This window comes from Oryza sativa, chromosome 6 (genome assembly GCF_034140825.1).
Source record: "Oryza sativa Japonica Group chromosome 6, ASM3414082v1".
NCBI classification, from domain to species: domain Eukaryota; kingdom Viridiplantae; phylum Streptophyta; class Magnoliopsida; order Poales; family Poaceae; genus Oryza; species Oryza sativa.
This window is the reverse complement of record NC_089040.1, coordinates 30,649,986-30,670,337: the sequence shown is the minus strand read 5'-3', so window position 1 is coordinate 30,670,337 and position 20,352 is coordinate 30,649,986. Positions and strand designations below refer to the sequence as shown.

The 20,352-nt window shown below is 44.3% G+C and overlaps 5 protein-coding genes across 6 annotated transcripts; 2 read left to right on the top strand and 3 right to left on the bottom strand.

Moving 5' to 3' along the window:
- Positions 1 to 413: 413 nt before the first annotated feature.
- On the top strand, positions 414 to 3,516 carry LOC112936035 (uncharacterized). Of its 2 annotated transcripts, XM_026026307.2 has the most exons (7): positions 414 to 690; positions 767 to 844; positions 1,297 to 1,402; positions 1,847 to 2,029; positions 2,384 to 2,851; positions 2,954 to 3,037; positions 3,198 to 3,516. In XM_026026307.2, exons 2-7 carry the CDS (start codon positions 821 to 823, stop codon positions 3,200 to 3,202), a joined length of 870 nt encoding a protein of 289 aa, XP_025882092.1. In that variant the 5' UTR covers positions 414 to 690; positions 767 to 820; the 3' UTR covers positions 3,203 to 3,516. The 2 variants fall into 2 exon arrangements, with proteins under 2 accessions (XP_025882092.1, XP_066167366.1); XM_066311269.1 differs by lacking the exons at positions 414 to 690; positions 767 to 844 and having other exon boundaries at positions 1,385 to 1,402; positions 1,804 to 2,029.
- Positions 3,517 to 6,411: 2,895 nt separating this feature from the next.
- Positions 6,412 to 10,502, top strand: LOC107275972 (wall-associated receptor kinase 2). Its single transcript, XM_026026444.1, has 2 exons — positions 6,412 to 7,288; positions 9,340 to 10,502. The coding sequence occupies exons 1-2, from the start codon at positions 6,412 to 6,414 to the stop codon at positions 10,500 to 10,502; spliced, it is 2,040 nt and encodes a 679-aa protein (XP_025882229.1).
- A 528-nt stretch (positions 10,503 to 11,030) lies between these two features.
- Positions 11,031 to 12,500, bottom strand: LOC4342001 (thylakoid lumenal 16.5 kDa protein, chloroplastic). Its single transcript, XM_015788729.2, has 4 exons — positions 12,023 to 12,500; positions 11,772 to 11,911; positions 11,588 to 11,660; positions 11,031 to 11,445 (listed from the first exon to the last, which is right to left on the bottom strand). Exons 1-4 carry the CDS (start codon positions 12,417 to 12,419, stop codon positions 11,336 to 11,338), a joined length of 720 nt encoding a protein of 239 aa, XP_015644215.1. The 5' UTR covers positions 12,420 to 12,500; the 3' UTR covers positions 11,031 to 11,335.
- A 495-nt stretch (positions 12,501 to 12,995) lies between these two features.
- LOC9267681 (glycosylinositol phosphorylceramide mannosyl transferase 1) lies at positions 12,996 to 15,429 on the bottom strand. The gene is made up of 5 exons (XM_015788727.3): positions 14,856 to 15,429; positions 14,370 to 14,772; positions 13,968 to 14,131; positions 13,751 to 13,821; positions 12,996 to 13,365 (listed from the first exon to the last, which is right to left on the bottom strand). Exons 1-5 carry the CDS (start codon positions 15,086 to 15,088, stop codon positions 13,205 to 13,207), a joined length of 1,032 nt encoding a protein of 343 aa, XP_015644213.1. The 5' UTR covers positions 15,089 to 15,429; the 3' UTR covers positions 12,996 to 13,204.
- A 1,304-nt stretch (positions 15,430 to 16,733) lies between these two features.
- LOC4342000 (putative tRNA (cytidine(32)/guanosine(34)-2'-O)-methyltransferase) lies at positions 16,734 to 19,598 on the bottom strand. Its single transcript, NM_001421882.1, has 11 exons — positions 19,418 to 19,598; positions 19,208 to 19,301; positions 19,052 to 19,101; positions 18,917 to 18,966; positions 18,711 to 18,819; positions 18,569 to 18,629; positions 18,421 to 18,473; positions 18,043 to 18,135; positions 17,598 to 17,661; positions 17,256 to 17,363; positions 16,734 to 17,168 (listed from the first exon to the last, which is right to left on the bottom strand). Exons 1-11 carry the CDS (start codon positions 19,442 to 19,444, stop codon positions 16,924 to 16,926), a joined length of 954 nt encoding a protein of 317 aa, NP_001408811.1. The 5' UTR covers positions 19,445 to 19,598; the 3' UTR covers positions 16,734 to 16,923.
- Positions 19,599 to 20,352: the final 754 nt, after the last annotated feature.

Genomic DNA, 20,352 nt, shown 5'->3' with positions numbered 1-20,352 from the left:
GCTGCATATGGTGGTGGAGGCTGACTACTGTTTTGAGCACAAGCACTAAGTCTAAAACCGCGGAGTGCAGGCCAGTGGATGAAGTGAGCACTGGCGTTGGATGGGGTTGTGTCAAATGGTGACAGGATGGCCGGTTAGCAACCTAGCTGGAAAGTGCCTCCACTTCTCACTTTCTTTCCCTTTTCTTGTGCCCCCTTGCAATTTCTTATGCATCAGTCAGTAAGTTCATATGTGTATATTTGTATATCTTTTTCTCCTATTGCTAATTGCATCCAATCATTGAGCACACTTTCAGTTAAGGCACTTTTTATGGCCTAATTGGACTGAATCGACTGCAATTTATTAATTCTGTGCAGAAAGCTTCTCCATCACTTGCAGGCAGTATAAAAAAAGGGTTCCCATAGAACTGGTGCAGAAGTGTTTCTGGTGCCCCAGATTCCAGAACGGACAGAGCCGTGGATTAGGAATCCTCTCCTCTTCCCCACTCCCACTTCAGCCCACCACCACTTCCACTTCCCCTTCCCCTTCCTTTTCCCTACTCTTCTCCCTTGCATCTCGAGCTGGTGGCTGGCTACTCCGCTCCTCTCCCCGCTCCTCCCCTTCGTGATCTCCTCACTGCCGGAGTTTTCTCTCTTCTCCGCCTCGCTGCAAGGGAGAGCTGAAATTATCTCGCGGGGAAGACCAGGGCAGGTATGATCCGTGAACTGGGCCTGAATCTTGTGTTGTTGTTGGCTGATGCTAGCACTGCTTCTTGCGGATTTTTCAGGGGAAAGGTTCAGGAGGGGATTAGGGCAGGAGGAGTGGAGAAAGCGCCGGCGACATGTCAGGAGCGGACGTCGACAAGGTCTGTCGTTAGGACATACAGCTGATCGTCAGTAGTAGTTCAGTGCCTTGTTTGGTTCATGTAGAACGCTTGTTGATTCTTGTTGGGTTTTGCTACTGAATTCGTTGGTTCTTGGCCTCTTCGCAGAGGATACAGTGCCACTCAAGTTTGATTTGCGTGCTTATAGTGACAGTGCCATTCTAGGGTTTGTGATCACCTGCCAATTAGTTAGTAGGGTAGGGATAATCTCGGATTGTGATACCTAGTAGGGTTCTAATTACTTGTTCAGCCTGCAATGCATGCAAGCACACAAGGTCCGTGTTATGGATATTCTTTGCATTCGTTTATGCTGAATCATGCTTAGAAACTACCTTTGGATAACACACAGTTTATTTTATGTGTAGCATGCTTGAACAATTAATACATATTCAATTGAGCTGATGGATAACTCTTGTTGCTAACTTTTGTTCCAGGTCCAGAATCTTATCCATTGCTGCCTTCAGCTATACATGGACAAGAAAGAAGTTGTTGATGCCCTTTCCCGTGAGGCAAAAATAGAACCTAGTGTTACACAGCATGGTAGTGCTCTTACCTTGTATGCCAAAAGTTTCATTTAGCTTACTTGCAAGTTGGTCTTAGGTTTCAGAACTGGCTAGTAACAGCGCAGGTCATGCATAGTTGGATGGGTTGCTATCTTGTTACAATTATGATTGTGGAATTGTGACATATGCTGGTTCACTCAACACAAATATGGTTTAGGTAAAAAACCATGTCATCAATTTTGCAATAAACACTGTTATATGCTGCCTAAATATTCTTTTTTCCGTCCCCTCTACGAACCTACTTTATGTTTCAGGAGGGCTCTGTCAAACAGAAAGGGAACATAACTAGGAAACTGTTTATGTTTATCTTGATTTGCGCCCTTTTATTATTGTTAGATCATTTTTGTTGTTAACATCTGGTTGATTTTCTTTTTGTAGGCTGTTGTTAACATCTGGTTGATTTTCTTTTTGCTCTTTCCAGTTTGGCAGAAACTCGAGGAGAATAATCGTGAGTTTTTCAAAGCATACTATTTGAGGTTGATGCTTAAGAACCAAATAACAGCCTTCAACAAACTTCTTGAGGACCAGTTAAGGATTATAAATAAAGAATATCATCCAGGGCCTTCTTCTATGCCTCTTCCCAATGGTTCCAACTCAAACCTATGTAAGGCATTTTTTTCAGACTTAAGCTTCTAGCAATGACTGATATGAGCATAACTGGAGTAGTAATGCAATACCCCATTGTTTAAGTGAGTGTATAATGGTGAACAAATAATTAGTTCTTTGGGAGCCTGAAGAATTTAATGTTTCTGAAAATGATCTTTTCCAAGTGTAAGCTCAGGAAGTTTGTGTTTATTAGGTGAGCACAACACGGTTGCTCAAGAGAAAGATATTTGCTTGCCTTTACTTTCCATTCTTTATTTTCTTTGTTTGCAGGGCTAGGCATTTAGTTGAGTACAGACTGTCCTCTTACGGGGTTGTTTCATTTTAATATGGCCTTCTGTTTTCCTTGTTTCAGTGAAGCAAAATCCATGCTTTTTATCAGAGTCTACTCCGATGCCTGCAATGCCAGATGATGTAATGTGCAATGGAAATTCCAGTGGCATAGTAGATCGCACACAATCCAGCGATCAATTAATTTATGCTGGTAAAGACATTCAGGGCCTTCATAGTAGCATGGATGCTTCCAATTTGCTTCCAGTGCAGAATGCTAATTCTGTGCTGTTTGGTGTGGAAAATGGGACGACTATTAAGACGGAATCAGGCTATTCGAGCAATGGTAATTTTGGTTTCTGCGGGAATGCTTTCCTGGAATCATGCCAGTCAATAGGTGATGCATCTGGTGGATCCTTTAGCAGTTCAGAGTTGAATGGGCAACCTCTGGATGATTCAATTTTGGATATTGAATCATCATCGTTTGGCTTCTTGAGTCAGCTTCCCCGAAATTTTTTTTCAGACCTACCAGAGGATTTCAGTCAAAGCACAGGTACATTCTAATGACAATATTGATTTATTTTGCTTTCTGATTTGAGTACCATTTTTCATTCCTCATACTTTTGTTTGCTCTCCACATTTACTTATCTTGCAGAAATATTAGACAATTATGGCAAGTCACCGTTCCTCCCTTCTGAGCAAAATAACTTTTCAGATTCTACAGGTGGTGAACACACAGGTAATCATTCTTCCCAACCCTCTTTTTCCTGTTCACAGTTAGCCATAACAATAGTGCATACCACCACCTTATGCTTGTGTGGTAGTACTTTATCAATCAAAGAATATGATGTTTTCTTGTATGGCTGATCTTTGCAATGGCATTCACCTTGTGTTTGCAGGTTGAGCAGCCATCGGTCATCTGTACATACATGTTTGGGCAGGGAAATTTATTAGCCTTTTCTTCGTTAGTTCCAGTATTCTAATTCGACAAGTTTGGATGAGTTGTATCTCCAGAGCATGTAAGGGGATCTGTCTTCCCATATGCTTGCTGATGGTATTGTAGGTGTGCCTTACAATGATGCGGTTTTGTAAGATAACCATTAGTAGCGGTGGTGCTGAATCCGCAGTCTATGGGTTACATATTCTTCTCTGGCATGTACTAAAATTGATATTTTTATTAAGTCAAGTGAATGCTGAAATTGGAGTTCGCTTGTCCCACTGCTGTCAGTACGCATGGGCCTTATTGTTTGTAAGGACTGCTGCTTGGGCCACAGTGGGGGGTAAATTGTGGTCTAGTGGGTTGTGGTCTGCGGCTCTTTTTTTTTTTCGGGCGTTCCATTTCTCCAAGTTATTAGAATGGTGTGAAGTGAGCGTATCTTAATTAGTTAAATTTTTTGTGATAGAACCAATCAACCTGGGTTTAAATCCTAGATTTGATACGGGTGTTAGCATTTATGGCTCTTTATTCTTTTGGTGGTAGGCGACGTACCCGTCGACAGCGAAGTGTCTGTGGTGACTTTGTTAATCTCAAGATATGCCGGTTCAGTCTTTCGGATGTGCTCATAAGGATTGTGTGTGCGCAATATGTATACGTTGTGAACGTCTACGGTACCGTGTTTCTAAAAAAAAGAAAAAGAGTTATTAGAATGGTAAGGCTCGGTTGGACTACCGATTTGGTCACGGCGCTCCCCCTGGCTTTTCAGGGAGATAGCAGTTTTTCTTTCACTTATTACAGTGGGACATCGCACAATGGGAGTGGTTTGAACGGACGAAACATCCTTTCTAAATGATAGGGATACACACTTTTATTATGAGAATTGCGACAAATTTACGATGGTCTCTACTTGTATCAATGAAAAATTGACAATACATCACCTGAGGTTAGTTTGTTATCTAAATTTCATTGATTCAGCCCTTGTTTTTGGGTTCTACATCATTGACGCATGCAGCCACCAGTGCGTTTCAATTTTAAAGTGCGTTAGAAAATCGATGATAGATCTCCCCTTCCAGCCACAGATAACTCAAAGAAGGGACAACTAGTAAATCATCCTGTATGTAGCCTGTTTCTAGCTTGCAACCAAGTGGGAAAATTATGCTACTGAATTATATGCATATTCTATGGTGATAAACACCCGGTGATGCACATTGACAAAGTTTTAAGCACATTGGTACACCCGGTGCAGCGCTTTAAGCACATTGGTTATAAACACGGCCGTTGACACGCCAGAACAAAATATATATGACTTGGCCCGTTGTCAACGCCCGCTCCAGACAATTAACAAAAGAAAGCTCCTGAAATTGTCAGACCAACTATATATGCGCAAGGAATGCAATACCATAGGCTATTGAAAGCGAGATTCAATTTTCCGGAACTCAATTTGTGTTTAATTATTATTATTTTTAATATTTTGATCGATATAATATTCAAAATAATAATAATTAAACACAAATTGTTTGAATTTAACCAATATTTGTTCAGATTATAACTTATTTGGTCCGAATGTTCGTTTATATCGGTCCCCCGATAGAAATGTGCAAACCGATATAGAATTAATAAAGAAAAATACCACTTCAAAAGGTGACGATCTTCTTCATCAATCTACATCCACTAGGGACCAACGAATCGTCCAGCTGATGCAAAACTCCACTCCATCGTTTAGTTTAGTCGCCACTTCTCACTGGCATTAATTTGATAGAAATTTTATCGTCCAGCACCGTCGCGAGGTACCGCGTGGTACCAAGGTTGTACCAAATCGCAGCCGCTGGTTTTTAAACAGATCTAACGATCAGGAATGCATGGTACCGCGCGGTACCAAATTTCTCCTTTGCGCGGTACCGCCTGAAATCGTTGGGTAGAAGGGTAGCGATGTCTTTTCACAATATCCGGATCGATGAGTGCTGTAGTGTTGCCCTAACGAATTGGTCCCAATCTGCATCGCAGAGACTTATCCGCCGGTAAACCTAGTACTGCGCCGCCGCCTGCAGCACTGACCTCCCCGCCGTCGTCGCGAGCGCCGTGGCTTCCGGCCGCCGTCGCCGCGAGCGACTGCGCCGCGCGCGCCTAGCCCGCTCACGGCTAATTAGTAATGCAGGAGCGCCGGCGAGACACGAGGATAAACTGTCGTCGCTGCCACCGCCAGCAATAACCTCCCCGCCGTCGTCGCGAGCGCCGCGGCTTCCAGTACTGGCGGCGCCGCCATCGCAGCGAGCGAAGAAATTTGGGCAGGCGACGGGTCGGGGCGATTCTGAAGGCGGCTAGGGTTTGCTTCTCGCGACTGATTTGGGGGAGAGGTAGAGCGTGTGGTGCGCCGGCGCCTCACTTCTTGCCAGTTCCAATCCTACCCCCGTAAAATCAACGGCTGGATGGGTTTTGGTACCACGCGGTACAATACGCAGGACGGGAGCACTGCTCTTAATTTGATCATTCAACAAGAACGGTCACAGTACTATCAAGTATCGACTAATCAAGCACGTGGGGAAGCAACGATGATGCAGTGGTATAATCGTAGGTACATGACTTCACATATCAAAGTTCAAATCCTGGTATCCATAAATATTAGGCATATGCATATAAGTTTTCAACAGGATTTTTGTGAGAACAGTAATGTGCCTGTTTTCTTACCTGCTCTGATTCTCCTTGGCACTGCTCCCAGACAGCTACAACTATCCTTCCTATTTTTTTTTTCAAATCTGGGCTTGTCTTCACTTGGTCAAGGGATTTACTTTGTTTTGGGTTGATGAATTCAAACCTACAACCCTTGCTTTTCTAGATCCGGATATCTCCATTTTCGTAACCAGTTTGTCTTCTATCTCCACCCTCGAATCGAATCAACTCGATATCTCCATTTTCATAACCAGTTTGTTTTCTATCTCCACCCATGAATCGAATCAACTCGATAATCCGTAGTTGGAAGTCCCTCCAAACATTTTTTGAAAAACAAATTACGAGTATGTTATGGATTGAACACGGGACCTTAGTATTTGACTATAAGTGCATCTCTCTCCTACTATATATAGAGGAGTTACGTAGCTAGTTTAGCTTAATTAGCATCCAGCAGAGCACCTACACTGCATGCAGGGCAAACTAAATTAATAATCAATCATCAACCTCCCATGGCCATGCCGCTCTTCCTCGGCCTAGCTGTGCTTACTCTGCTGCTCGCGACGGCAGCGGCGGCGCTGCCGCCGCCGGGGTGCCCGAGGACATGCGGCGGCGTCGCCGTCGAGTACCCGTTCGGCATCGGGCCAAACTGCTCGCTGTCCGACGGCTTCAGCCTCGACTGCGTCCGCGACACCCCGCAGCTCCGCCTCGGCCCCGTGAAGCAGCAGCAGACGGTGAGGGTGCTCGGCGTCGACCTGCTCCACGGCAAGATCCGGACGACGAACGCCATCGCGTCGCAGTGCCTGGACGCGCGCACGGGCAAGCTGGTCAACACCTCGTGGGAGGGGCTCAACGCGGCGGCGCTGCCGTACCGCTTCTCCGACGAGGACAACCGGTTCTTCGCCGTCGGCTGCAGCGGGGTCGTCCTCCTGCAAGGCACGGCGGCCGGAGCCGACGACCGGGTGGTGATCGGCTGCATCTCGACATGCTTCGGCAACGCGAGCATCAGGACCGGCTCCTGCTCCAACATCGGGTGCTGCGAGACGGCCATCCCCAAGGGGCTCAACTCCTACCTGCTCGCCATGGAAAGGATGCCCGGCGGCTCGCCGGTGAACCGCTGCTTCTACGCCACGCTGATGGAGGCGGCCAGCTTCAGCTTCGAGGCGGCGGACGCGGCGGCGGACGGGTTCTACCGGAAGAGCAGCAACGGCACGGTTCCCGTGGTGCTCAGCTTCGTGGTGGGCAGCGAGACGTGCAAGGAGGCTCAGACGAGCGACACCTACGCGTGCCTCAGCGATCACAGCGTCTGCGTCGACGGTGCCCCAGGCTACGTGTGCAACTGCTCGCAGGGGTACACCGGTAACCCCTACCTCCCCAACGGATGCGTAGGTACGTACTTCCTGTTTTTTAATAGATAATGCTAATAACTTACAAAAATACATAAGATATAAATCATTATGTTTAAAGTACAATTAGTGATAAAACAACTTACAACAAAATAAATTATAATTACATCCGTTGAGTAACCCCTACCTCCCCAACGGATGCATAGGTACGTACGTATATACGGAAGTGGATCTTCTCTTGAAGAACCGTATCCTATAAACACAATGTTTTTCGTGTATATATTGTATACACTACTCCCTCCGTCCCGAAAAGGAGGTCGTTTTAGCGTTGAAGCAATGTCTCACAAAGAGTGTCGCTGAGAGCCTGTCTTCGTAGTTCAGACCTACTCTACCACAACTCAACTAGTCTGAAATTCTGCCACACCACTCACCGCTCTCTCACCCCAAACCAGCATACATGAATGTATAGTACTAGTAACGATAGAAGTATAGGACAGTACATGTTATTTTTGCAATGTCTTGGTACTCTCACCAGAAGCCAGAACGTCAAGTTTAAAGGGACAGAGAGAGTAGCTAATAAATATGATTGAATATTTTAGAAAAATTATACATCTATCCTCGAATTCATCATACATATAAAAAGAAAAAATACAAAATTTTAACAAGCGTATATGGTCTTATAACTGTTATTTTTTACGACTAAAATAGAATGAATTTAAGGTTAATATTTTACATGTAGGTATAGTACTGTTGAAAATATATAGATCGCGAACATGTCTAGGACATGAATGGTCTCTCTCCGTACACCTCGGTTATCCAAACGTACTAGATCCAACAGCTCGCGCAATTGATAAAGATTATAGGTTTCAGAATTTTGCTTGTCTTAAAATATAAGGGCAAAATCCAATTTCTTCGCATGCAGATATCGATGAATGCGGTCCAGGAAAACATGGATGTCCGGATGGAATGATTTGCACAAACTTCCCCGGCGGATACAATTGCTCGTGTCCGGAAGGGGAGTACAAGAGCAACAAAAATGGAGTATTGATCTGCGAGTCAGACCAGAAACGGTCTTCCCTCCCGGTCTCCGTGATCATAGTTATCGGTATGTAATAATTTTCACACCCTTCAATATCTTATACTTTCCATAATTTTTAACGTTTTAAATAAAATTGAAGTGAAACTTCTTTAACTTTGAATATCAATAACTTTAAAAACAATATAACAACATATATATTGTTTATAATTTTCTAAAGTACTATAATAAAAATAAAAAATATTTATTTATCTATTATGTTATAATAAAAATATAGTCAAAGATATATTTTGGAGACCTTATCAATATCTAAAACGTCAAAAATTATGGAACCGGAGTAAGTATCTCCTCTAATTTACGACCAAAATGATACTATCAATGATACTCTATCCTTTTTAGCTTTGTTATAAGTCAAACTTCCTTAAATTTGATCGTATTTAATACACTTACTATTTTTTAGTTTGACGCCATTGACTTTTAGACACACATTTACCATTTGTCTTATTTAAAATTTTATATAAATATGTAAAAATATAACTCATGCTAATGATAAATAAATCACAATAAAATAAATGATAATTAAAAAATCTTTTTAATAATAGGAATGACCAAACTTATATCCTAAAGTCAATGAGAAAACGGAGAAGTATACACGCATATAGCAATATTTTAAAGACAAAACAAATATATTATAAAAATATATTTAATAGTGTATTTAGTAAAAAAAAATTGGACTTTTTAGATGCTACTAACTTTTTTTTATCACTTAGGACAAATCAAAAACGTTTTTTATCGTAAAAACCAAAAGCATATTAAATTCTAGAACGAAGGGAGGAAAATTATTTTCCAGCCATGCATTAGAGTTTTCCTTTCCCTTGATCTATCAATTAATCAACTGAACTTCCACAAGTCATGGACTAAACATGCACAATCATTTTCCTTTATACTGATAAAAGTAAACACATTGCTTCAGTTTGCAATTTTTTTTCTATTTGTTGGATTTACAGTACTTAATTTAATTATTATTGTGACGCCGATCGTAATCACATTATAAACAGGCGTTAGCGGTGGCGTCGTCATCGCCGTGATAGCCATCTTGATCACATACCTGATGCGCCAGCGGCGAGCGCTCGCCGACGTCAAGCGCAAGTACTTCGAGCGGCACGGCGGCCTGCTTCTCTACGACGAGCTGAGCACAAGGCCGGGCAACACCTTCACCATCTACATGGAGGAGCAGCTCGAGCAAGCGACCAACGGCTTCGACGACGGCAACATCCTCGGCCGCGGCGGCCACGCCACCGTCTACATGGGCATCGTGCCCGCCGGCGGCGACGGCCTCGTCGTCGCCATCAAGCGGTGCAAGGTGATGGACGAGACGAACAAGAAGGAGTTCGGCAAGGAGATGCTGATCCTCTCCCAGGTCAACCACAAGAACATCGTCAAGCTACTCGGCTGCTGCCTCGAGGTCGACGTCCCCATGCTGGTCTACGAGTTCGTCCCCAATGGCACCTTGTACCACCTCATCCATGGCGGCGGCGGCGGCGGCGGCGACGGCGGAGTCATCTCGTTCGCCACTCGCCTCCGGATCGCGCACGAGTCGGCGGAGTCGCTCGCGTACCTGCACTCGTTCGCGTCGCCGCCGATCCTCCACGGCGACGTCAAATCCTCCAACATCCTCCTCGACGAGAGCTTCATGGCGAAGGTGTCCGACTTCGGCGCCTCCATCCTGGCGCCCACCGACGAGGCCCAGATGGTGACCATGGTGCAGGGGACGTGCGGCTACCTCGACCCGGAGTACATGCGGACATGCCAGCTCACGGAGAAGAGCGACGTGTACAGCTTCGGCGTCGTGCTGCTCGAGCTCCTCACCGGCAAGAAGCCGCTCTGCCTCGACGGGCCGGAGGAGGAGCGGAGCTTGTCGGCGAGGTTCGTGGCGGCCATGGGGGAGAGGAAGGTGGGCGAGATGCTGGACGAGCAGGTGAAGCGCGAGGCGAGCGGCGAGTCGCTGGAGGAGATCACGCGGCTGGCTCTCGAGTGCCTGCAGATGTGCGGCGCCGACAGGCCGGCGATGAAGGAGGTCGCCGAGAGGCTGGGTGGACTGCGGAAGCTGCATCAGCATCCATGGACGCAGGACGCCGTCGAGCTCGAGGAGGCGAGGTGCTTGCTCCACGGCTCGCCGGAGTATCAGCTTTCAGCTAGGTACACCACTGGTAGTAGATAGTGGATACTAAACTCGATCAAACATATGGAAGTGTATGGAGGGACGAGGGCAGGGGATTCTAAACTCTTGTTGTTTGTATATCATCTAAATGATTATGAATTTTTTAAAAATATTTTATAAGATAAATTAATAAGTGATATACCACTCTACAAAACGTGCGAGCTGAAATTCAACTTTTACACCTATATTTATCCATTATATAAGATAAATATCCACTAAACTTTCAAATTATATTTCCTGCTCTTTTATATTTTTTAAAATGAAATTTCTGGAGGAGGTTGCATTAATTCCTGAAAAAAAAAACTCGATTTAATTATTTTTGCTTGAATTCCTCAAAATTTTGTTTCTCCCATGGATTATTGTGTCATTGAAAATTTCACGGTGGTCATACCTCAGTTTCTGTTTTTCTCAAAAAAAAAACTCAGTTTCTGATATGAAATTCATATTGCACTGGTGTAAATTAAGAATATGAACAGACATGTCAATTGCTTGCAAACGAAAGCTATATAGACATGAAAACAAAGAAACTTTGCTAAATTTTCTTCTGCATTGCAAAGAATCTCGTGATATACGAAATGATGCAATTTACTTCCCACGGAGAGAGAGAAAAAACAGAGCCATGGCTATTATCACATATTCTGTCTGAACTGAAGATTCAGTTACAATACCCTCTTCGAAGATTCACAGCAGCCGAATCCATATCTTCAAATTCTTTTTCTTGGACAAAACATTCTTACTGGTATTGACGCATTATATATAGACCATTGCTTCAAGGAAATGCTACTCCGATCATGTACTTGTCAGGCGATTCAGATTCAATTGGCGTCAGAAATTTAGAATCCTTTGAGCTGACCACTCAAACCGGCTGAAGCTATCCATTTCTCCAGCGTTGTGGCTGACGACACAAACGCCGACTTGGATGAATCAACATCACTCTTGTTCACTGCAACAAGATGATACATACATGCAGTGTTTCAGATTCAGATTGGCATAACAGAAAAATCACTGAGAGAATCTTCCTTTTTTAGACAGAAAAGGGTAAGTTCAGATTCTAGAGAACAGAAGAAGAACAAGAGCCAGTGTACCAGATGTAATCAAGGAGGCCAAGGAGGAATTGAAGCTATCGACCATGTTCTTCTCCTCTGGGCTAGAGCTAAACTGTTGCATGCAAACAGTGGTTCTGAATCAGATGAAATAAACTACACAACTTGACAAGGAAATATCAAATAATATTCAGAAGAAACTGAGTCCAGGATGGAGAAATGGAACCTTGGTGAAAGCTACATTGATGTTCTGAACCCACTGAGCGTCAGAGTTTGGGCCTAGGACACTGCTTGCAGCAGGGAGGTCATTCTTGTCAATGGCTTGCCCTACCTTGCTCAGCTTGTAGATGAGATCCTGCAAGTACCCTGTGGCTTGTAATTAAAACTAGAGTGCAATTAACAAGCACAAGAGAGATTAATCGATAATCATTGAAGAAATTAGCTAGATGAAATTGCTCTGATGTATGATGAGCCGACCTGTCTCGGTGCCAGAGGAGCTGATGACGCCCTGCTTCTGGAGCCGCTTCTTCCTGTCCTCCTTGACGCGCTCCAGGAGCTCGATGTCGTCGTCGGCCTCCAGGACCGCGGCCCGCGCTTCACCGGCGCCGGAGAGGGAGGCAGCGACGGCGGCGAGCAGGCAGGACGCCATGCCGCTGCGTCTCCCGACGACGACGGCGCGCCGTTCTTGGTGGCATTGGCTACTGACCGCCGCCGCCGCCACCGCTCTGAACGAAATCGGTTTCTTGGCCCTGGCTGCAGAAAGACTATGCTGCTGCAGCTGCACCGGCGCCTCCTGCGCCGCCGCGGCCGCCGACTTGGCCGCCGCGCCGCATCCGGCGAGCGCCCACGCTTCGGTAGCGATGGCCACCACCATCGGGCGATCGATTCGAGAGAATTTTTCAGCAGCAGCAGCAGATAGCAGAGGAGGAGGAGAAGGGTGTGAGCGTGGCAGTTCAGCCTGGTTAGACTGGAGCAAAGCTCTCCTTATCCTCACAATCTTGGTGCAACCGTCGCAGCCACACACGAGTTAGCCATGGACACCATCAGCGTTCGACATTTGAAAAGAACAAAAATAAAAATTACGGGAAACGAAGTTTGTAAATTTTGAAGTTAGAATTGAACTTAATTCCTGATAAATTTAAATTTCGTAGAAATAAATTTGGGTGAAATTTAAACTCAATTTAGTTTGTTTTTTGTTGGCCCTATTTAAACTTACTCTTTTATTTCTTGCCATTTATACATGGATGAAGCAATTATCCATAGGAGAACACATAATGTGATGTATTTCAAGAAGAAAGAAATTGAGAAAAAAAAAACTAAATTTCAAACTCTAGACACATGTACACGTAACACGCCATATGATGAACTCACTTTAGTGATTTGGTAGGTACATTTGCCTTCCGTTATGAACCCCCAGATGTGCACGTTTCCAAACAGTTAGGACAAGTACTTAGCCACATAAATCTCATTTATCAATTGATTAGAAAATCAATCAAAGCCTTTAGTTTCAGGTGTACAATATCTCCTCCAAAGAATCAGTTTGTACAATATAATCCTTGTCATTAGCTGTTGATGAATCATGCACATGATTACACTAGCCTTATAATATTGGCTAGGCAAATAGGCAGGCAGCACCTAAGGGAAGGCAAAACAGAACCATCACCAGAACCAGCTTGTGCGGCTATCAACAGCTTTGACTGTGGTGGCTACAAGAGGCATATGCCCATACATGGCAGAAAATGTATTGAGACATTTTGATCTCTGTAAATCATGGCCTTTCAAACTGCTAATGCCGCTTGATCCAATCTCGAATATCCTTCCTGCAGTAACATCACGAAAGGGAACTTCAGTATGGCCTCCTGACAACAATAGCAGCAGGCTAAATAGCAAATCATCTTATACTCTTATTTTATTGATCTTCGTTGTTGGTTTGTCACATGAATTTAGACAGTGCTTCCACATGGTTCTTGCTGATTCAAGGTAATACAGAAGGTATCACAAAAACTGACAAGCATATAAAAGGATAGCAAAGTTTCAGACAACTACATTGATTTGCTGCTGCTCATACTCCAAGAGGAAATTCTCCAATACTGGGAAGAAATGCAAAGTGTCGTTGCATGATGTGTGACTAATTGAACTAAATAGGGGTCTGCAAGTTTCTCGATCTGAAAATGATTTCATTGCTGCACAAGGATGATTACTGACCTTGAACCCATATTGGTGGAGATCCAGTTACATTTGCCACAAGAAAGGACATTGCAATATCCTCGCAATTCCTATCAATAATCAGTTAAAATGGTAAGACTTACTAGTATACTACACAAATGACCATCAGATTATTCAGATAGCATAATAATACCCGCAGCTGAAGAAACTTTCTGAAGAAATGTTGCGGTAGTAACTAGTAAGATATGAATCTCACCTGTTTTCATTCACATAATCACGAATAGACGGAAGCATGCGAATGGTATACAGATCCAAGTACTGCCTGTGGAAAAAACTTGCTTTGGAGAGAACCATGCTATAAGTCCCTGTCCACCAAACTGACCACCAGCTTCCATATCTGTATTCCTTTGCATTACTTCCCTGCAGAAGCAGACACTCCAATTGGCATAACTAACTTCCTCAATAAAATTCAGCAATTACACCAAGAAGTAGCCACCCATGTGTAGTCATCCTCAATTAGTATACGTATCATGTGGTCTTTCAAAAATAAATTAATGTGCAGATTACTTATGATGCACCAAAAATTCAGCGAGATATTACTCATGATGCACCAAAACATTCAGAAATGTTCGTCAGTGTGCAGTGCATTTGTGCATACCGGGTCAGCAAGCCAGTGCATCCGGGGCACGAAGCCCACCATGGCAGAGGGCGCGCTCTGCCACACGGCGAAGGCGAACCGCAGCGTGGAGCACGGCACGATGAGGTCGTCGTCGACGGAGAAGACGGCGTCGGTGGTGAGCCCCTGGATGGGCCTGAACCTGTTGTTGAGGCTGTCCTCCGCGTTGATCACGAACCGCACCCCCGCGCCGCCGCCGTCGCTGCAGTTGAGGACGCTCCCGCGGAGCTCCTCGGTTGGCTCCTCCGGCTCGCTCCAGACGACGTGGACGGCGTCGACGCCGCCGCAGCCGGAGTAGTGCGCGACGGATCTCCTGAGGAGGTCGTAGCGCTTCCACGTGTTGATCACCACCGCGTATCCCGCGCCGCCGCCGCCGCCAACGCCGCTGAGGAGGAGGAGGAGACATTGGAGCGGGTTTATCGGCGAGAGAGCAATTAGTGGAGGGAGCAAGGGGGAGCGTGCGCTCACCGTGGCGAGGCGGCGTAGGCGGCGGCGGAGGAGAGGTCGGGGCGGTGGAGGGTGAGGGCGAGGGCGAAGGTGGTGGTGACGGCGGCGACGGCGAGCAGGCAGGCGGTGAATCTGCCGGGGGCGACGTGTGGTGGGTGGCGGAGGGGGAGGTACCCGCGGCGGCCGCCGGAGCCGTACCACCTCCTGTCCGCCACCGCCGCCGCCGCCTGCAGCAGCAGCAGCTTGGGCATCATCCCCAGCACCAGCAAATCACAGCTCCAATGGCGGAAGCGGAGGCGGAGGATGGCCACGCCCACGCGCGCGCTCTGCTCTCCTCTGCTCGGAGTCAATACGCTTCCCTCTCAACACGTCATGAGCTGGGGCCGTGGTGGATGGGAGTGGGATCTCGCCAGCTTCTGGGGTTTCCTTTCAAAGCCCCGCAGAGCACGGCAGAAGAGAAGAGGAGAAGCTTCTCGCGAAGCTGGTGGCGCTGTCGGCGGCGGCGATGGAGGCGGCGGCGGCGGCGGTGGGAGATGCGGATGCGGCGGTGAACTCCACGGCTCCAAGTGCTTTATTCGCCGTCACTCTGGTTGGCAAGTCTAGTGTGAGCTCTTTGCTCCATTTTTAATTCCTCTTTTTTCTTTTTACGCACACGATTTCCATCTTTATTTTTGTTTTCTCGTTTTTTTACACGCTTGTTTTTCAAACTAATAACGATACATCATTTTTAAAAATAAATTCTATAAAATATTTTTTTTCTAAACAAGACTGTTTCTTTACATTTTTTTTAAAAAAATAAGACTTAATAAATTATATGTGATCCATGCTTCATTTTGTGTTAGATGGAAGGATGTCTAGTTCTAGAAGGAAATGAGAATTAGTAGTACCTTCCTTTTCCGTAGTGTTATTACTATTAGTGACTGAAAAAACTGTTCACGTCCTATAGTTTCTGATGACACGCTGCAATCAATTCAGTTCAGTACTTTGATGATCACTTGGCTGCAAAATTCTGCCACCGACGTTGACACGCTCTGGCTTTTCTTTTCTCCACTTAATGGCATCCTTTTCGGATTGGATGAATTTCGAAGAGATTATGCGAGAATTGAACAAAGTCCGATAAAATTACTGCACTCTAAGATGAGCCTTTTCGTAATTCATAAATGTTGAGTTCAACTTATAGATTGTGTTTAGTTCACACCAAAATTGGAAGTTTGGTTGAAATTGAAACGATTTGACGGAAAAGTTGAAAGTTTATGTATGTAGTAAAGTTTTGATGTGATGGAAAAGTTGGAAGTTTGAAGAATTATTTTGGAACTAAACACGGCAATATATATTAAGGTGGAAATACTGCGAAGTAGTATGGCCAAAAAAAGGTGGTAGCTTCAAACTCGAGACTGCTTGCAACGGCCTAATGCAAGGGACAGATTCAGGAGACCATCCTCAGTTCTCACATGGTCACATGCAAGCCCACATTGAATAGTAAGGCAGTTTGAATTACATGGACACCATCAGTCAGGGATAATCTGTTGTTATTCAGTCTTCTCTCTGCTCTGGATGCTTTCCTCCGTAATTCAGACGTGTAACACGCTTATAATCAAGTAGTAGTACAATACAAATCTACTCGTTTCCGTGCTAAGCAGATTAATCAAAGACATCAAGTACAATACGAATCTATGATCTGGGTGCCTGTAGTTGACACTTGACAGCGACGCCGAATCCACATGCCGCGACTGTGAAGTCGCATACATGTTGTAATTTGTAAGCATTATGCAGATTCCACAAGATGCAGAATAATACAAAAATATTGAAGCAGAACTAAACAAGGTCAGGCACGATGTGCATCCATAATATTGGTATTCTAGTCATCCATGCATTCATAGAAGTTCAGACATCTGGCATCCAGAAAAAGAATTCGTGCCTTTTCTAAATAAAAATAACAGGTAGTACATTTTTGGTTGATATAACAACCACATGAAGCTGAAGTTTCAGTTCATCTCTTGTGTAATCTGTGGAACAACAATGCCATACAATTTGCAAATTCCACAGGGTTGGCAGTTACAAGAACACAAACAGCGATCCAGAGTGTAGTTCAGGAGTCGAGGGATAATTTGCTGATATCTGCTCCAATGCCATGGCTGGCGACCTTTTTCATCTCCAGTGCGGTTTTGTAAGGTGGAGCAATTGGAGGCTGGACTGGATCCAAGCTCTGGTAGGATCCTCCCTCTGTGCTTGTTAGTGGGTAAGAACGATCCGAATCGTAACCACTGAGGTCACCGCAAGCCAGAAATGGGATGTAGACCTTGTTTGGTCCCTCTAACCATCCACTTCTGCAGTCTGCACATGACAAAATTGAATGAGGCATCCTGTATCATGTGTTGGGTTGGCATTTCACAAATGGCATTTTGAGTTTTGTGCCATTACCTAAATCATCAGCCCCAGAAGGAGTCCCCACTTTCTCTAGCAGGTGATATAAATCTTTTTCCTTAAATCCTTCGGGAGGCGAATAATTCTCACAAACTGCAAACGCCTCTGTTTGATATGTGGAAAGGTGATTATGGAAACTCTCAAACATTTTCCAGGAACCAGGAAATAAGAATCACGAAGATAAAAAGTAAGTGAAACATCTGTTTACTATGAATGACTCATTTGGCATGCAGTTAACTTTATATAAAACCATAGTGTAGACTTGACTGAAGAATTTACGAAAAATACGTAGTAAGCAGATGTATCAATTGAAATTCCCCTTTAAAGAGACAGACTTACCGATGCTTGAGTTCCGGCTACTTTTGGGCTTTGCAAAGGTAACTTGTGAGAAGAATAGTTTCAGCTGCATAAAGCACTGAGAGTAAGAAATACAACATTTTTCACAATATCACCTCAAGCATGCATCTATGTACCTAACTCAGCCCATAAACTAAATGCCATTCTTATTCTTCAGGCCTTCAAGTATTACTAACAGCACTGCAACAGTACCAATAAGAGGCAAGCACTGGCAGGAATAGTCCGATAATATAACCTGAATAGCCTATGGTCATCAATTAAGTACATCCTGATTGCTATACTGCTTCAGAGATCGAAAGTTGCGGAACAATGCAACGATAATACATGAACACGACAGATAAGGAACACAGACGCTGATGATGCATATATCTTTGTCAGTCAAGATTCAGAAACAGAAGTAGAAAGCTAAAACAGAAGCTATGATCACCTGGCAATACAACAGACTTGTATCTTTTCCACGGAAAATCTTCGCAACAAATTTCCCACCAACTTTAAGTACGTGAGTCACAATTGTCAATGCCTAAACACAACACAAAAGAGTACATCAGCCAGATATATAAGCTACCCAACCAACTAAAAATAAAATAAGGCAAAATATAACCAAAACAAGCACAAAAAGAAATAAGCAACAGATTCTCTAGAGGTCAGTTAAAGAAAGTCAAACCTCAACATAAACAACAGGAAAACCATCATACAAAAGTTAAAACAGGTTTAATTGAGACAGTATCTTGTGTACATTGCAAATAGTTGCTGAAAAAGAACTCTGATCTTAATTGAATATACAAAGGCAATGAATTGAACTAACCGCCAGTATAAGCTGGGACTGAACAAACTCGTCCATATCATGAAGGCCGGTAACTGTAATAACCCAAAGCACATAATAAGCATGAAACATACATGTAGTCTAATGCCATAAATAAATGGGATGCAAGTAAGGGACATCACTATCTTACCATCAGGAGCACCATCGCAGACAACCAAATCTGCTTTGCATCCATCAAAATGCCTAATAACCTAGTAACAAAATTATATCAGTTGCAGCAAGACAAACCATGGGAGAAAATACAGCAAGCCAAATCCATATGAGAAAAGTACCACTTCTGCTGTTCGAGCATTAGTGATGTCCCCTTGAACTTGTATAACGCCTTCTATCGGAGCCATTGGTTGCAAATCAATGGCAACAATAAGAGGAAGGTCACCTTCTCTAGTATAATCCCCCATAAACAACGAGGCAAAATAATCAGATGCTAAGAACATAACCCTGCTGGAACAGACAGTGCCGCGCTGAAACTAGTACTTACTTGCAATCAGGAGATTGTTTTGCTGGAACATACAGGTTCCGACTCAAAACCTGCAATTGTGAATAGAGATATCAGCAAGAACTACCAAACCAACAAACATAGCTATATGTGGGGGCAAATGGGCACAGGGAATACCTGACTCCAGCTTCCGGGAGCAGCGCACAGATCAACAACACGCTTCACTCCTGCAATTTTTTTTGCATCTCTTAGTCAGTTCGTAAATGTTCATTCATGGAAGCCAGTGGCAGAAAGGGTTAGCAATTAGTAGCAATTAAGCGGGTGAGGTGAGACCGTGGAAGATGTTGAACTCCTGGTCGATCTGCAGAAGCTTGAAGGCGCTACGAGCTCTCCACCCCTCCTCCTTCGCCTTGCGGTAGTAGATGTCCTGAACAACCGGCGGCAAGCTAGCCCAATCACACACACGGCGATGGAGAAGAAGCAGCGAAGTAAAGCGGCCGCGGCCGGGGGACGATGGGGAGCAAGAGGTAGTAGCGTACGTACCCTCTTGTCTTTGGAGGCCTTACCCATGGTGACGAGTACGAGCCGGATCCCGGTGAGAAGGACGGAAGGAGGCGGCGATGGCCGGCGGCTGCGGCGGCGGCGGCGGCGGCGAGTCGTCCTCGGTGGGTTGAGATGGCGGCGACGGAGGAGGAAGAGGAACGCGCGAGGAGGAAGAGCAGATGTTGGGTTGGGTTGGGTTGGGTCGCTGGTGATGGGCTAGTATTGGGCTCATATTTTCAGGCCCAATACCATCTCTTTTTCCAACCTTATCGCCTTTGCGATTTTTGTATTCGAAATGGTTTTTATTTTGTACAACGCACGGATATGGCCAAGTTGGTAAAGCGTAGTTATCTCTTTACTTCTTGACGAAGAATGAGATCTTGTGTAGTTGTGTGAGGTAATCAGGTAATGTCTAGCTAATAAGTTTATCGGTACACAAGCTTAAGTATTAGATTTAGTATCCATAGTTGTATTTACATCTAACTTCCTTTTAATAACATTATCAATTTCATGATATACTGAGCACAGTTTAATTTATGGGAGGTGCTGAAATAGAGCGTACGTGAGAAGAAATGACTACACCTATAATAACTTCATCAATCTTATATAGACGTGTAATCTTAAAATATACCAATATATTTTATATGAAAGTGCTTATATGAATAATAAGATGTGTGCTTGTAGACAAGTATATGTCGGTGTGAATACGGTTGTACATAGTTATATTGTGTTTTAAACAAGATTATTAAATGATTTGTTTTTTTTAAAAGACACAATTTGATCTGGTTATTTTGCACAAAAATACAAAATTTCGTCTACTGGGTTGATCAGTATCGGCCCTATTCTTTTTTCCAACTAGAGTTGGATAAAGATTAAGATTTTCGTGTCACGCTTTTCAAACTGCTAAACGGTGTGTTTCGTGTGAAAGTTTTCTA

What these genes read in the sequence shown, in the direction of transcription:
- LOC112936035 (XM_026026307.2), top strand. Translation starts at nt 821, where the DNA reads ATGTCAGGAGCGGACGTCGACAAG. An exon ending in ACCTAGTGTTACACAGCATG is followed by an intron (nt 1,403 to 1,846) that starts GTAGTGCTCTTA and finishes TGCTCTTTCCAG; the next exon opens with TTTGGCAGAAACTCGAGGAG. An exon ending in TGGTTCCAACTCAAACCTAT is followed by an intron (nt 2,030 to 2,383) that starts GTAAGGCATTTT and finishes TCCTTGTTTCAG; the next exon opens with TGAAGCAAAATCCATGCTTT.
- LOC107275972 (XM_026026444.1), top strand. Translation starts at nt 6,412, where the DNA reads ATGGCCATGCCGCTCTTCCTCGGCCTAGCTGTGCTTACTCTGCTGCTC. An exon ending in CCTCCCCAACGGATGCGTAG is followed by an intron (nt 7,289 to 9,339) that starts GTACGTACTTCC and finishes CATTATAAACAG; the next exon opens with GCGTTAGCGGTGGCGTCGTC.
- LOC4342001 (XM_015788729.2), bottom strand. Translation starts at nt 12,419, where the DNA reads ATGGTGGTGGCCATCGCTACCGAAGCGTGGGCGCTCGCCGGATGCGGC. An exon ending in CTCCTCTGGCACCGAGACAG is followed by an intron (nt 11,912 to 12,022) that starts GTCGGCTCATCA and finishes TACAAGCCACAG; the next exon opens with GGTACTTGCAGGATCTCATC. An exon ending in GGCCTCCTTGATTACATCTG is followed by an intron (nt 11,446 to 11,587) that starts GTACACTGGCTC and finishes ATCTTGTTGCAG; the next exon opens with TGAACAAGAGTGATGTTGAT.
- LOC9267681 (XM_015788727.3), bottom strand. Translation starts at nt 15,088, where the DNA reads ATGATGCCCAAGCTGCTGCTGCTGCAGGCGGCGGCGGCGGTGGCGGAC. An exon ending in GCCTACGCCGCCTCGCCACG is followed by an intron (nt 14,773 to 14,855) that starts GTGAGCGCACGC and finishes CCTCCTCCTCAG; the next exon opens with CGGCGTTGGCGGCGGCGGCG. An exon ending in GATTATGTGAATGAAAACAG is followed by an intron (nt 13,822 to 13,967) that starts GTGAGATTCATA and finishes GATTATTGATAG; the next exon opens with GAATTGCGAGGATATTGCAA.
- LOC4342000 (NM_001421882.1), bottom strand. Translation starts at nt 19,444, where the DNA reads ATGGGTAAGGCCTCCAAAGACAAGAGG. An exon ending in AAACAATCTCCTGATTGCAA is followed by an intron (nt 18,820 to 18,916) that starts GTAAGTACTAGT and finishes GGATTATACTAG; the next exon opens with AGAAGGTGACCTTCCTCTTA. An exon ending in TAGCCGGAACTCAAGCATCG is followed by an intron (nt 17,364 to 17,597) that starts GTAAGTCTGTCT and finishes CATATCAAACAG; the next exon opens with AGGCGTTTGCAGTTTGTGAG.